At 45.9% G+C, this 15,501-nt stretch overlaps 2 protein-coding genes across 2 annotated transcripts in view; both read right to left on the reverse strand.

Moving 5' to 3' along the window:
* LOC109322440 (sodium channel protein type 4 subunit alpha-like) overlaps nucleotides 1-5,627 on the reverse strand; it is a 55,175-nt gene extending 49,548 nt beyond the window's left edge. Inside the window, exons 1-3 of the mRNA XM_019553498.1 lie at nucleotides 5,544-5,627; nucleotides 4,402-4,530; nucleotides 3,460-3,551 (exon numbers count right to left, since the gene is read on the reverse strand). Coding sequence (XP_019409043.1) covers nucleotides 3,460-3,551; nucleotides 4,402-4,530; nucleotides 5,544-5,623 — 301 coding nt within the window. The 5' untranslated portion in view covers nucleotides 5,624-5,627. The remainder of the gene's footprint in view (nucleotides 1-3,459; nucleotides 3,552-4,401; nucleotides 4,531-5,543) is intronic.
* Nucleotides 5,628-6,644: 1,017 nt separating this feature from the next.
* LOC109322441 (sodium channel protein type 4 subunit alpha-like) lies at nucleotides 6,645-10,390 on the reverse strand. The gene is made up of 2 exons (XM_019553499.1): nucleotides 10,078-10,390; nucleotides 6,645-6,794 (listed from the first exon to the last, which is right to left on the reverse strand). The coding sequence occupies exons 1-2, from the start codon at nucleotides 10,339-10,341 to the stop codon at nucleotides 6,645-6,647; spliced, it is 414 nt and encodes a 137-aa protein (XP_019409044.1). The 5' UTR covers nucleotides 10,342-10,390.
* Nucleotides 10,391-15,501: the final 5,111 nt, after the last annotated feature.

The raw sequence follows: 15,501 nt of genomic DNA on the forward strand, positions 1-15,501 counted from the left end.
GTCAGGGCAGCTAGTATCTGGAACCAACTTCCAAGAGAAGTGGTGCTGGCTCCTACCCTGGGGGTCTTTAAGAGGAGGCTGGATGTATACCTTGCTGGGGTTGTTTGACCCCAGTACTCTTTCCTGCCATGGCAGGGGTTGGACTTGATGATCTGCTCAGGTCCCTTCCGACCCTACAAACTATGAAACTATGTGTAGACACACCCACTGTAGTGGAATAACCTGAGTGGCCTATCTAATTAGGAGTAATAATGATTGTGTTGCAGGATTATGACTATGCTTTGTAAGTGCACTACATAGTCCAGAATAGCATGAATGGAGAGGGTGCTGTTTCAGAATCCCTTATCCTACGAGGACTATTCTGGTGAATTTCCCTGTACAGATAAGCCCTAGTTGCTCACAAAGCCTTTTGTACAGAGCTCAGCTAACATCCCTTTGAAGTACACCCACACTAGTGCATTATAGTTTGCCAATATTTTGTCAGCAACCGGTCTGTTGAATACACGTGAGAACAGGCATGACATCCTACTTCTAGCCTGTGCCTTCCTGCATGCTCTCACTCAGTTCAATTACTGAGGCAAAAGGACTTAGGGTCACACCCAGTCTAGCCACCTACTAGATACCTAGATCAGACTTGCATAGAATATAGGTAAGTTGTAATAGGCAGCTCGTAATAACCTGCTCGGGTGGGGGGGAGGGGCACATCACTCATAAGGCCTCTAGATTCATTCAGTGTTTATATTCTAGACAGCAAAGATCCATAGGTATCTAACCTTGGGCTTCTGCATATGTACTGAAGTGCTCAAGTTCAGGCAAAAGCTAAGCTCTCAGCTAAAGTCCCTACAGGTGCTGTGTCAGGTAGACATATCTGGAGCTCACACAGCAATATTGCTGAATGCTGTACAAAAGCAGCAATGGAGGAAGAGCCCACTTGCTCTATAACAGCATAGCCAACTGGCCCAGGAAGGGAGAGACCAGAGTTCTAGGTCCTCTGCAATTCAAGCTCACATCCCCCATCTCCCAGGAGAGCGATCCAAGAACTAATAAGTCAAGGTAGGGGCAGCTTCCACTGTCCTGTGGGAGCTGGGTCATTGTGAGCCAAGAACACAAGAGTTGTGAATCCAGAAGGAGAAAGAACGGGGGAGAGGGAGGCTGACTGTAGCTGAGTGGCACTCGACTGGGAATGGAGAGTTCTGCTCCCTGGGCTGTTTGTAGATTTTGCATTTGACAGTCATCAGATAAAGGACCAGAAATGACCCCAGAGCAGAAACCAGAACCCACTGCTCGCTGCTCTGACTCTAGAGGTCAGATTTTTCACTTGTTCAGCACAGATAATTGAGGCCAGATTTACAAAGGGGCTCAGCATCCAATATGCATCCCATGTGCTGCACTCTTTTGAAAGTCCGGTCACTTATTCAGGTATCCAAAGTGACCTCTTTGGCCATCCAGTCATCTAATAACATATCAGTGAGGACACACAACTAATTTAAACAGGTTATTTGTCAGTTGAAATTAATCTACACTAGGGAATGGCTTTAAAAAGAAACAGCATCAACTAATATCAGGAAGCCAACAATACTTCTTTTTCAAGAAAACACCAGCTCCTTGATTCCTGTGATTATGTGAGAATCACAGCCCTTATTTTTTTAAAACAGTAAATTTTTAGCACTTGTGGCGGTGGAGAAAAGCTATCCATTGTGAATCTTAAAGTCTCAAAAGCTAAGGACAAATAATATGACCCCTACTGTATTAACTTTTAAAAAAATCCCATGCTTTTAAAGCTAATCACAAGGCTTTTTGTGGGAGACTTGAGTTATGATTTATGGATGTTGCAATTTTGGCAGCTAGAAGAAATATATGAGGCAGGCACAGCAAATAGGGAAGGTGATCTGAGGTGGAATACTCTGGTCTCCCTCTCACACAGCACAGCCACAGAGCACCCTATAAAAGCCCTGTCCCATAGTTAAAGAGTAGGGGAGACAAAGACACTTCCAAAGACTCAAAGGAAGTATCAAAGGCTCAATTTTTTTTCTTTGAATGGAAAATACAGTGAAAAACCTGAATGCATTTTCCTTGAAACTGGCACCAAAAAAAAAATCACTATGGCTAGGGACAGACATTACACATACACCAGTTTAAATGATCAGAAACTGGTTTAAACCTGTAAGAGAACAGACATTCAGTGGACATAAACCAGGTTGAAAATGGCTGGAACTGGTTTGAGATAAATCTGGTTGAATGTAGGATCAGACTTAACTAATTTGGGTCAAACTGGTTTATGCAATGTCTGTCCCAGACCCCTTCTTGGTTTAACTTAAACCAGAGTCCCTTAGTATCCCAGATGCTTTGCAGCCCTTGGCAGGGCTTCAAGCTCCACAGCAGAGCTTCCTCTTCCCCTTTGCTCCTTGGCTGGAGCTCTGGAAGAGATTTGCAGGCACAGAAGGGTCTGCCTGGCTTCCCCCTGCCTCATCCCTCCTTCACCACTCGCTGCTCAAGCAGGGATCCCTCCCTCCTCTCTACCACAGCACAGATTAGCCAGAATATGGTATGCTAGTTAATGCTAAGAGGTGTCTGTGTAAGGCAGACAGGACAAAGGCACACAGGACAGTGTCCACTTAGGGCTTTTTGGAGCTAATCAACAGGTAGCTGGTAAGGTCCCTCCATTCCTTCCTTGGAAAAAGTTGTTTAAGAAGAGCTTAAATTAATGAGAAAGGCTTTTGTTTTGCTGATGGGCTGATAAATGGTGTGTAACTTTCTGCTGTGCAAGTAAATGCTGTGTAACTCCCTGCTGGCTCTGTTGCTGGTCAGTGGAGCAGTGAGGGGAACCCCTCCCTAATCAGAGCGTCCCTAATCAGCACTGTGGAAGAGAAGGGAGGGTTGCTCTAGCACCCCGCCCCCCGCCCCCGCTTCTAGCCTGAGCCACTGCAGGCATGTGCCTGCATTTCCTCAGTCCAGAGGGGATGTCTGTATGGTAACAAACCAGTTCAGCTTAGCCAAGTTAGACTAATCTGCAAAAATTGAATCAATTCAGGCTCAGGCTTTTTGAATCTTTGTTGCTAGCCTATGAAATATGGAAAAGTTCAGCTTAACAGGATTTTTTGTTGTTGTAAAGTTACAAGCAAGTTAAAGCAGGGGCTTAAAACAGAACCGGCTCGTAGTGATACTCCAACATTTAATCCTGCCACCAAGGAAGAGACCTTCATTTCCAAGAGGGCTGTTTTTTTTCCCCACCACCCAGCATCTTGTGTAGTTAGTTACGCTAGTGATTACAGTTGTAAAGGGGATAAAAAATGTTTCATGTCAGAGCTGCATTATTTTACACTCACTTTATGGGTTTACTTTAAATGACCTCCTGATGGGTAGGGCAAAGGTCTGAAAATCCCCTTGTTTGTCAAGTTAAAACTTAACCCATAGACATAAAAATAAATTATTTGGAAAGTAAAATACTCTTTTACTTACCTGGAATTACCGTAATCGTTTTCAGTGCACGGAGGACACGGAACGTTCTTAAAGCAGAGATATTTCCCAAATCCACAAACTCTGTGGTATAACTATAGGAGAGCGGAGAGAGGAGGGAACATTAGACATTGTGACACTGCTGTGATGGGCGTCAAGGGGGCATCTCCTCAGCACTTGAATCTGCTGTTGTCAGTGACTCTGTCCAGACAAACCTGACTCAGCTTAGAAGCAAATGCTGCCTGAGGGACCTTAATTAAAGGGTGATGGTGAATGGCAATGGATCAGGGTGGAAAATATGGACTAATGGGATAATGCAAGAATCAGGGTGAGGAGTGGTTTGATTCAACACTGTCACTGCCAAGGTGGCAGAAGGAGCATCCATCATATTAACCATGCTCACAGATGGTATTAAACAGTGGGGACTTGCAAGTACTGGACAGACATGAGACATAATATTAAAGGATCCCTTGGACTGAGATTAAACGTATGGGAAGAGAACAGCAAAACGAGATTCTATCTGGATAAATGGAAGCCATAAACCAGCCCTGCATGTGAGGGACAAGGCATAATGACTCAAGAAGGCCTGCCCCAGTCCTGGCAACAGATGGCCAGCAACTGGTGCAAAACTCAGGTGTGCACCAGAAATACCACAAGAGGCACCAGGGAAGTATAACCCTCTGTGGCACTGAGATTAACTCCACCAATGCAAATCTAAGATCTCTTTGTCAACATTTTGGATTTGTAGTAGTTCTGCTGTGCCAGGGCTGGAATGACTGGCCATTAATAATGGCCGTTAATGCTGGGACACAGGCAAGTCCCCAGTGGAGACTACCAGCTCTGGCCATTTTTTTAGGGGTTCCTTCCAAGTCACTTCCTTGTGGTGACATCACAAATGTTATCAGATGATTAGCAGAACTTCTCATCCTTCCTGAGGATACTTACGCCATAACAATGACACTGAAATCCAGCCAGTTCCACGGATCTCGCAGGAATGTAAAACTGTCAATGCAAAACCCTCTTGCTAGGATCTTTATCATGGACTCAAAGGTATATATTCCAGTGAAGGTGTATCTGAAATGAGGAGCAGTGACTTAATATAGAAAACATGAGTAGCTCAGAGGAAAGGTATCCAAGACAAGAGGCTTGCAACAACATTCTATAAATGCTGAAGTCTAAAGGCCCATATAGCAGCTTGGAAATGGGAAGACTTGTCATTTATTTACCAGAGCTGCCACAAGTACAGAATTGGGAGCCTTTATGTAGGTGAACCACTAAATGCTGGTGCTGATTTCAGCACTAGTTGGATTTTCAAATGCTCTCAGTGCACTGAGTGCACGTGAGGTGCTAAGTCTTTGAGAAAAACTGGCCATAGGAATAGCTGACATCACAGACACTGCAAATTCCAGCCCCTGTTTAGTTGCATAAGCAGAGCTGTGCTCTTCAGAAAAGCTAGCAGTGCTGGTGTGTTTTGAGCCCTGGCTCCTCACATCCCTGGTATGAACACAATGGATCAGATCAAAAAAGGCATGTGTTTTAAAATCAATTCCCATTGAAACCATTGAAACTTAAGCACTAAATAGGAGATAAAATAGGCACATAAGCATCTTGTTGCATCAGGCTCTACTTCTGAAGAACACTGGGTACTTCCTCTCTCAACCACCTGTTTGATGACTCAGGGCCCTCTCAAGGGGGAGAGCTGGTGGAAATCTGGCTCTGAATTGTGAGTGTTGAACTTGCAAGCACCCACCCCTAGCAAAATAGGCTTGCTTGGGTTAGGCCCATTGGCACAAGAGCATGGGCCACGCCTGTTCTGCAGCTAAGCAGCTTTTTTAGCATGGTGGGCAGCTATTCAGAGATGCCCCCTTTGTTATGACAGCAGAGGCTAATCATGAGTTTCCACTGAACACAGTGACAGATTAGCTCAAGCATCTGCAAAACTATACACTTCATTCTCTGAAAAAAGTGTCCATTTCCCAAAGCGCCTCCTCAACAACAGGTCACAGCTGTATAGGTAGCTGCCTTCTGGCAAACTGGGGAGCTCTAGCACCGTAGGGAAGAGGAGCAACAGGAGGAAAGGAACTTACTCCACATTCTTGGACCACGGCGGGGGGTCGTTCATCGTCATAAACACACAGTTGGTTAAAATGGTGATCATGATGAACATACTGAATAATTTAAATCCAGGTCAAGGACAAGTTCTCCAGGTCTGTCACAAAGTTCATCACCCCAAGTGATACGCAAGCCTTTGCAGAGGCAGGGCTCAAGGGCAAGAATAAGTTTCCCTCCCCCCTCTCCTACAGCCAGCTTCCCAGAACTGACGCTTGGCTCGTGACTTTCCACTTGGAAGAGAGCCTGGCCTGGGAGAGCTTAAAAATATTCCACCAACATTAAACACTTTCTGCCTGCAGCTGTACTCAGAGCCAGGTTCCCCATGTCCCAGCCCCTCCTGGCATGCCACAGCCCTTCTCTCAGATCCACTGCTGCTTAGTTTTAGCCACTGGCTCTGCAAAAAGGTTTTTTGTAAAGATTTTCCCTTGGCCCCATTTTCCTGCCCCTCTGGTAGCTTCCCCTCACCTCTGTCTCCACAGGCTTTGTAGGACGGACTCAGCTTACCCTACCCAGACCTCTTTGCCTACCACTGCTTCAAGTTTTCTCCAGAGGACACTGGATGCTGTCCCAGTGGGCCACTGAAAACATCCCTCTCATGAACCTCTCAGAGATGTGCTCCAATTCAACAACAGCTACAGGTCTTGGAGCAGAGATTAATTTAGAGAAGGCCAATGATCTGGTTCTGCACAAGGTCAGACCAGATAAACACAACAATCTTAAAGTGTATGAATTACTTGGCCAGATTAGGGGGACATGTCTCTAAGCATGCTCTCTTCGGGCTTTCAGATGCCTTTAACTGCAACTCACCACTTCCCTGCCCTTAGGCCAGCACCTAGAGAAACAGGCATATCCTTGTTTCATCTCCTCCCCATACCCTGACCTTTCATCTCTTTGAACATGTTGCAATTGCTGGCAAGTAGAAAACTCGATCCCCTTCAGTTTTGCTACCTTTCTTCTTACTTCCCTATCACTGTCCTTGTAGGCTGGGTCTCATGATCTCATCTTTTTCCCCCTTAGTCTTTCTGCTATGTTAGTTAAGACCACAGAATTGATGTTCAAAGAGAAACATCTGTTGCCTAGCTGCCTGCTGTACTAGGGAAAGGATATGAATGTATAAGCACTTTGATGGCACCTCTTCTGATGGGGTTGAAGGGTCCCAGCATGTAGACAGCAGGGGTTGCTGAGAATCGGAAGATTGATTTCCCTTTGTTTAGGACTATGAATGTCTGAAAAACAAAGAGACAGGAGATTCATCACTCCCCCTTCACAGCCAACAAAAAAGGTTTAAACCTGTGGCCACCGGGATCCCACACTTTTAAAATATCATTAAAACTAAAATTCCTGCACTATCACAAAATAGCATACACTGGAATACCTATCCCTCAGCATAAAATGAAAGGAGTGAGAGCACATCTGCTCTCAGGGTTATGCCACACTTTACACTTAATGTGTGTTAAATGCACTTAAAAGGCAAGCAGTTACATATTCAAGCTGTAAAATGTGCTCAGGGCATTTGTATCATATCAAAGTTGAAACTTTTTGCTTGAGGAGTATCAACAGAAAGTATTACATAACACCTGTTCAACTATCTTTGGATTGCTCCATGGGGATAATATAAGCAATGCATGATCTTCACAGTGGTGATATCAGCTGGGGTGATATCACCCATCTGCTGTACCAAGCCTCCAGGTGGGATGGAAAAGCCATGCATCACAAGGAAGGATCCTGGATCTTTCACTTGTCAGGTTTCTCCAGGAGGGTCTCGGGGGCTGACAATCAGCTGGCTGTTGATCCCAGCCCCAGAACTGCCCTGGAGCTGGATGAAGAACCCGGTGTAGTGCTGGGGCTGGGAGAGACAATCAGCGAACTGTGCATGTTAGAGATCATAGTAAACATTACTGTGAGAGTGATCAGAACACATTCCAGCTTTCATGGTACCCACCTGGGGGACAAGGCCTTAAAACCCACCTAAAGCTATCCCTCCTGATGGCTGCTACACCAGCTGCCCACTCCAGCAGGGCAGGACAATGCTTAAAACGCCAGGTCTTTGCACTACAGCTGCTGGAATGGCTTTTGCCAGGTCCTTTTAGGATCAGTCCTCCACTGGCTGTCGCTACTCACTGCATCTGGGTCCTCAAGCACACTGAAGCAGGTGAAGCCATCTTGATGTCATAGGAACATATGACTGGCAGGGCCTCATTGGTGCTTGCTATTCCTGAGGATGCTGCCACACTGCAACTTCCTAAAAGCAAAGTGTCTCTACATACCAAAGGGTAAATGCATAGTCGGGTAGGTTTTTGCATTTATTGTGGATATGGGGGAATGAAAGCTGCTAAGAGAAATCCTACAGAAATTAGCAGAAACAGATTCCCTGTCTGGCCAGCCTGTAGAGAGCTGATCAAAACTCAGAAGTCTTATTCCTAATAAAATTCTAACAAAAATCAAACATTTGAAAATGGAACAACTCCCTCTTCCCATATCAAGAAAACATTTCCTATGGAAAACAAAAATCCAAAAATGATCCATTCTGGGTCATCTGGATTTTTTTCAGTAAAACTGGAATATTTCATTTGGATTTTTATTTTTGAATGTTTACACTTTATTTTATATTATTCAGTTTATGTTTCTTTATTTTATACCTTTCTTATATTTTCACACCTTTCTTTTATTTTATCTGAAAATGAAGATTGTAATTGTTTTATCATGATAGCATAAGATAAAATGGTGAATGGCATACTAATTTATCCTTGGTATCTAGCATTCTAGGCAGTCTAGTAAATGGTCCTTGCTTTTCTGATTTATAATTGGCATTCGAACTGATCATTTGTAATTTATATTCCAATTTGCAACTGATATCTGGGTTAATGTTTGGTATTGTGACATAAGGATAATATAACAAAATACAAAATAAAAAAAACTGAAATGAAAAGATGTTGAGAAACCCAACATTGAAATGTTTTGTCCTGGTAAATACCCCCTATCAGGACACTTCATTTCAACTTTTCCTAAAGTAAACTGTGGAAATGAGTGCAGTCCCCCAGGACCTGGGGGAACATCAGTTCACCAGAGTGTCCCAAGGGATGACAAGGTCAAATGGTCACAAACTCCTCTGTGACCGTTCCAGGCTGGACATAAGGAAGAACTTCTTTACTGTCCAAGCCCCCAAGGCCTGGAACAGACTGCTGCCAGAGGTGGTGCAAACACCTACTCTGGACTCCTTTAAGAAACATTTGGATGTTTATCTTGCTGGGATCCTATGACCCCAGCTGCCTTCCTGCCCCTGGGGCAGGGGGCTGGACTCGATGATCTTCTGAGGTCCCTTCCAGCCCTAATGTCTATGAAATCTATGATATCTATGATAAAACAGGAGCTGTTGGCATCCAACTGGGAGGTATGAGGTTTGGGAGAAAAAATATTTAAAAAGGTTACTCTCCAGTGTCTTCCTGACTCCTTTTTTTAGTAAAGAACAAAGTCTATTTCACTGTGAGCTCTTTCAAGGGCAAGGGCCTGCAGTGCATTATAAATCAGTATACTTAGTATATTTAAAATGAGGGCCAGTCAAAAAATTTCCATTAAACTCCTTTTAGAAAGAAAATTAGGTGTTTCAAACACCATGGTTTTATTTAAGAAACTATGTCAATGGGGAAAAAAATACCATAACAATGTGTTTAATCACAGAAACAAACTCCACCTCCCCCACCCAAACAAAAAAAGTTACATTCAGAAATATTGCTGCAATGGGTGGGGGGACTCATGCCCCCATTGTTCTTTATGGGCTAGGCTAAGCAAGCATATTCCATCTCCCACAATGCACCACAGCAGTTCTACAAGTCAGGAGATCCTCTCATAACAAATGAGACCTAAAGACAAAGTCTTTTCTATTTTCAGGGCAGGGTGTAAAAACTGTATAGACATGGAGTGATTTATCAGTAGTTACTGCACCCCAGTAACAGATTAGAGGATCTATTTAGTGAAATAGCTAAAATTGTGGCTGTTTATCCAGAGCAGACGTCAAGATGCAGGATCAGAGAGAAATTTAGAAATAGGCTCTCACATTGTAAGCTTGCCTGCATGTGGAACAGCCTTTAATGCATGACAGGAATGATTAGTAGCAGGGCAAGCCTAAGCATATTCATAGGGGATTGGTGTTGCCAACAGTGACTTAGATTGAGGCAACAAAAACATTTCATTTTGGATAATTTCAGAACTTTCCATTTTGACTGGGCTTCTTGAAATAGTTTTAAACATTCGTTTATCAGAAATTAACAAAAGGGGAAGGAAGCTAGGAAGTCATTGCAAATGGGGAAAAGAAAACAGATTGTGTTTGGAAAATGTCAACATGGGACATTTGGGCTAGATCTAAATGTTTTTTTCACCTAACCGTATTTTGAATTGGAAGATTCATTGAAATGGATGCCCTCCCATAAATTTCAAGTAATTGTCAGAAAATGCCCAGCTGGCTTCTGTTACCTGCACCCTTACAGCAGGGTCTGGCTCCCACTCCCTTACCTTTTGATCTCTGTAGAAAGGGTCTAGGTCTTCTAGAGGCACCCCAATGAGTTCTGGAGGTGGGTCCCCATAAATAAGTGGGAGGCTCTTTCCAGCTTCCAGATCACTACTGGCCTTTCGTTCTTCTTCATCCAGCACTTCCACACGCTGCCGCTTTAACTTGAGCGCTTCCTCCTCAGCAATCCGCTGTTCTATTGCAGCAAGAGATTCACGAGTAAAAAGGCGGAGGTTGTCTGGACCTGGTAAGTATGGCGGGCTTGCCATCTTCTCATTCTGCTCTCAGAAAGCCTCTGCCTTGCTTCTTTGTGCAGGGAGGAAGCTAATGAAACAAAAAGGCAAAAGGTCTTTTGCACTCCACAACCATTTCACAGACAGCCAAATTTTTCCCCTCTATGATGGGGCTGAAAGGAACCCCAAGAGGCCATCTAGCACAGCAGCCTGCCCCAGGGCAGGATCAGCTACGCTTAAATCATACTTGATGGGCCTTTACCTAACCTGCTCCCTGGGAAGACTATTCCAGTGCTCAACTACCTTTACAATTGGCAAGTTTTTCCTAATGTCTTTTTCTAAAACGTCCAGGCTGTCAGAACAGTAGAACAAGCTACCCAGGGAAACTGTACCATCTCCTTCACTGGAGCTTCTCAAGAAGAGGTCAGATATTTCTGTATGGAAATTGTGCAGGGGCCAGGACTAAATGCCCCTTGAGATCCTTTCCAACCCCGTGACTCTATGTCTAACCTAAATTTCCTTACTATTTCAGCCCATTGTTTCTTGTCCTATGCTCAGGGGATCAACAATGTGGCATTCCTGTGGCTCAGGGTGTGTCGTGGCCTGCACTCTAATCTTGGGGTGTGACACCAATACACTCTGTTGTCTTAGACAAGTCACTTAACTATCCAGTAGCAGTTTCTGCATTTGGAAAAAGTGTCACACTCCTAGGTACCACCGCTGTGCCTTCAAAACTTTTGTAGTATAGGTCTGACCTGAGCAGTTATTGCTATTTATGTTACCATAGGATGTAGGCAGTCCTACAGCTGTAAACTTCCTGATGAAACCAAATGAGGCCAGGTGCATTTCAAGTCACATTTCTGAAGGGGAACTAAGTTTTTGAGCCATCCCCCAGAGCTGCCACAGTGAACGTAACTTGGGTTCCTGCATGCTGCCCTGCTGTGCAGAGACCAGCATCATATTTCTCTGGCGGCTTGTGACACCCGTATTGTTTCCATTTTATGCTCCATAAACTACACTACATGCTTAGAAATAAACAGGACTGGGGATTATGTGTCCAGCTGGTAAATGCTGGAGATCAATGTTTTCCTTTGTTTCCTTCAGCCACCCTTAAGTAGCAAGGTTTTGTGTTGCTTTTCAGTCAGGATTCCCCCTCCCAGGGGAATTCTGGGCACATCTGGGGTCTGTGAACATTACTCCAACATAAATACTAAACAATCCAGCAGTTTATGTGCAAGGGCCCTGTTGTATGCTTAAATTAAAGCTAGATAGAAACTAGCTACAGAGTTGTTACACATTTTCAAGCACTAACTCTATAGGTGGTTGGCTTTTGTAGATGGATACTCATTGTTATAACGTGATAATTACTTTGCATATGTGGCTGGTCTAAATTTATGGCGTGTTTAACCAGATAATTGTGCAATATATGTAATATGTAGAGGGGCCTCATTGTTCCTACAACCTACCAAGTCCTGGATGAATAGTTATATTGTAGAGAGGCTGGACTAAGGAGCAGAGAGGCCCCTGTGTCACAAGGAGAGACAATCAACACTCCGCTGGAGACAGGCTGAGACCCCCGTGGACAGGCCGTGCTCACCTGGACAGATGGATTGGGGCTGTGGACAGGTGGGGAGTGCCATCTGGGAGTGGGACAGATGGGCAGGGGCTGGGGCCAGGGCCAGGGCCATAAGGTCGTGACAGTGCCAGGTAGGGACCCAGGTCAGAGCCGTGATCCACTCCCCAAATGGCCCTGTGCTGTCACCACTGGCCCCAGCCCTGGCCTCTGGCTGCTTGTCCCACTCTTCTACCCCGATCCCTGCCTGCCTGCAGCCCCATCCCATCCCATCTGCATGCACCGCAGCCCAGGCTGCCCCCATGCCTGGGCCAGGTGAGGCTGAGGGATCCACTGTGGGCCAGATACAATCCCTTGGCAGGCCAGAACCAGCCCGTAGGCAGTATTTAGCCCATCCCTATCTTAGCATCGGTTGGGTGTAAGACAAAGTCTGGCTACCTAACACCCATTATAAATAAGGGAGCCTGGATCTTGAGATTGAAAATCTCAGTCTATAATTCAAATCAACAGTCAGGTCTTAAGGTGATTAAAAACCCAGAGATAAAATCAGCAATAAAGAGAGGTATTGATTTCAAATGCTGGCATACAATCCCACTGAAAGAAACCAAAAATGTCTTCAGTATTACTGAGGAACTGAATCACAATCATATGAAGTGGATTTTTCCTTAATCTCCATAATCATTGTATGAGGTAATGTTCTCTCCATGGTAAAGCATAATGCAAGGATTATATACCCTTGAAATCCCACTTTGTCCCAGTTTGGAGGACAAAACTAGTGCCTATTCCTTGTTGTTAGACTGTGAGGTCTCTGTGCTGTGTCTGTATAGGACCTGGCACAATGGTGTTTTGGTCTGGGATGGCAGCTCCAAGGACCTAACCCAACAAAAATGTATAATAATACTAATGTATTGACCTTTCCTACAGGGCAAAGTCAACCCATGGTACATCCAAATTAAGTTGAATGAGCACAGACTTCAGCTTACGAATGAGAAAAATTAAGGCAAAACTCTCCCTGCTCAGAAAAATCTAACTGATGTGCCTAACAGGTTAGGTTGGGCCACTTCAGCATGATCCACTGCCAGGTACTTCCCCTCACCCTTTAACTTGGCACACCTAAAAAGGGCTTGGTGTCAGAATGTGCTGAAAACCTCCCCTTCCTTATCTCCCAGCCCCTATTTCACCATTGCAATCAGAGAGCGTGGGGCTGGGAGACTCGTATCTCCCAGCGCTGGCTCCGTGGTCGTGGGGACAGCACTGGTCGATAAGGGTCTCCCAGCTCTGCCCCTGTGACCATGGAGCTGGTGCTGGAGGCTCCCTGCTGGTGCGGACTGGGGAGCCTGTTCCTTATCTCCCAGTGCCAGCCCCATGACCACGAAGCTGGTGCTTGGAGATAAGGGTCTCCCAGCACCAGTCCCACAACCATGGAGCTGGCACTGGGAGAGAAAAGTCTCCCAGCACCAGCCCTGCACCCGTGGAGTTGATGCTAGGAGCTCCCCAGTGGCAGGGACTGGGAAGCCTGCTCCCCACCCAGCTCTGCGATCACAGAGCTGGATGGGGACCAACTCACCAGCCCACTCCCCACCCAGCCTCTGCAATCGAGGAGCTCGGTGGGGAACAAGCTGTCCAGCCTGTCCCCGACCCAGCTCCCTGAACACAGAGCTGAACAGGGAACAGACCCTCCAGCCCCAAGATCACAGAGCAGGGACTGGAAACTGTCCTGGTCAGAGGCAGGTCCCAGACCTGCACCCTAATCAGGCAATCAGTATGGGGCTTGGAAAGAGCGGCAGGGGTGAGGCAGGTTGAAGCAGAAGGCTGGGACCTGTCCCTCCCCTGCAGCTCTTTCCAAGTCCCCTGCCCCATTTGGGGAGCCAGGGCCAGGAGATACCTGCCTCCCAGCCTGGTGCTCCCTGCCAGCCTTTGGGCTAGCACCCAGGGAGAGCCTAGAGCTTTCCCTGGTGGTGGCATGGGCCCATTGCAGGACCCCAGGAAGTGGGAGCGGTTTTCTGCCATTAGCTACAAATCTGCTCCCACTTCCCTGCATGCGTAGACACCTGCCTGGGAACATGTACTCACAAGTAAACTGCTCCCCTATCTAATGCACGAGTAGACACCCCCAGAGACAAGCAACCAGAATCTAGATACCCGATATTTTTGGCCTCTTACTGAAAGGCAAAAAAAGTTTTGTCCTCCCCCCATGATCACATCAGAATGGGTTAAAGCTTTGACAATCAGCTGTATCAGAATGGTTTCATAGCAGGGCAGTGGTCCAAGTCCCAGGGAGTAGTTATGGCCACTTCACAGCGAGCACTTTCAGGCAATGCCAAGCAGCCCACCCACTGTACCACCCTTCAACAGCATGCTGCTTAGTTCCTCTCTCTACCTAGCCAGTGAGGTGGGGCAGCTATGGCCATGCCTTCCAGCTGTCTCTATTCAGGTGCTCAGCACTCACAGGGTGTTAGAAGGGACCAGGGGTTCTCTTCCTAACAGGATGCTGGGTAGTCCATGAGCAGGGTATAAGAATGAAAACACCTCAAAGCACTTGAACAATCCAGACTAACATTAATTTAAACCCAGCCCCCTCCATGAAATGTCATGCAAGCTGGCCCAACACCATCCATGCTAATCAAAGAGCATTTAAAGCCAGAATCTGACATGGTAGAGTTCATGAATTAGGGGCCAGCTGATATATTAGCAAGTGATGTGCCCTTATAGTATGTATGTACAGAAAAACCCTTCCCTGCAGAGTCTGCATATGTGGACACAGGAGGCACCCAAAGGTCGGCACACAGAAAGGAAATGTACCTCAGGTAGGCCATGACTTCTCTTTCCCATCCAACAACAAGCCCTCAACAACAAGCTCTCCTGCAAATGTCATTTTCCTTGACAGTAGTTTGGATCACATTCCCCTCCTCCCCTTGTATCCCTCTGATGACTCCCCCCTTCTTTATACACCACAAAGAACTTGCCTGTACTTTCTGGGACCTTCACAGTCTATCCCTCCCCACACTTCATCTCTTCTCTGCTCTTAAGAGGTTGACTCCTGCCTCAAATTGCCCCATAAATCTAGCTTGCCTTGCCAACATGTTAAACGTTCACCTAGGCCCCTTGATTCTTTCTTCCATGCCTCCCATCCTGCTTGGGAGCTGCCCCTTGTAAGCATCCACAAAGCACCCACCTCTCCAACATCCTCTTGTATTCTTCCTTGACACTCATTTCTACTGCAATGAGTGTATTCAGCAGCAGTTAGGGTTAGTAGAGTGATTCTCAACCAAAATTTCATGATGCCCTGTGGTGCCCTGAGATCTTTTTAAGGGTGCTGCAGGGTGCCATGCAGCATTAGGTGGGCAAACAACTCACAAGATAAAGCCAGAGATTTCAAATAGGAATCCAGTGTTGAAACCTTTCTGACCCACTGGGGTCTTTCTTAGTTCTTTGCAACAGGAGAATGGTGGTGGACGGGTCATATTCAACCTGGGGGGAAGTGGGCAGCAGAGTCCCCCAGGGCTCGGTCCTGGGGCCTGCGCTGCTCAATTTCTTCATCAGCGATTTGGACGACGAGGTGAAATGCAACCTGTTTAAATTCGCTGATGATACCAAAATTTGGGGTGAGGTGAGCACGCTAG

The sequence above is a fragment of the Crocodylus porosus genome, unplaced genomic scaffold (genome assembly GCF_001723895.1).
Source record: "Crocodylus porosus isolate Cpor-Errol unplaced genomic scaffold, CroPor_comp1, whole genome shotgun sequence".
NCBI lineage: Eukaryota > Metazoa > Chordata > Crocodylia > Crocodylidae > Crocodylus > Crocodylus porosus.

Bases quoted from the DNA above. Each gene is read 5' to 3' on its own strand.
- LOC109322441 (XM_019553499.1), bottom strand. From the start codon at position 10,341: ATGGCAAGCCCGCCATACTTACCAGGTCCAGACAACCTCCGCCTTTTT. The intron at 6,795-10,077 runs GTAAGGGAGTGG...TTTGTTTTTCAG, and splicing joins CTTTCTACAGAGATCAAAAG to ACATTCATAGTCCTAAACAA.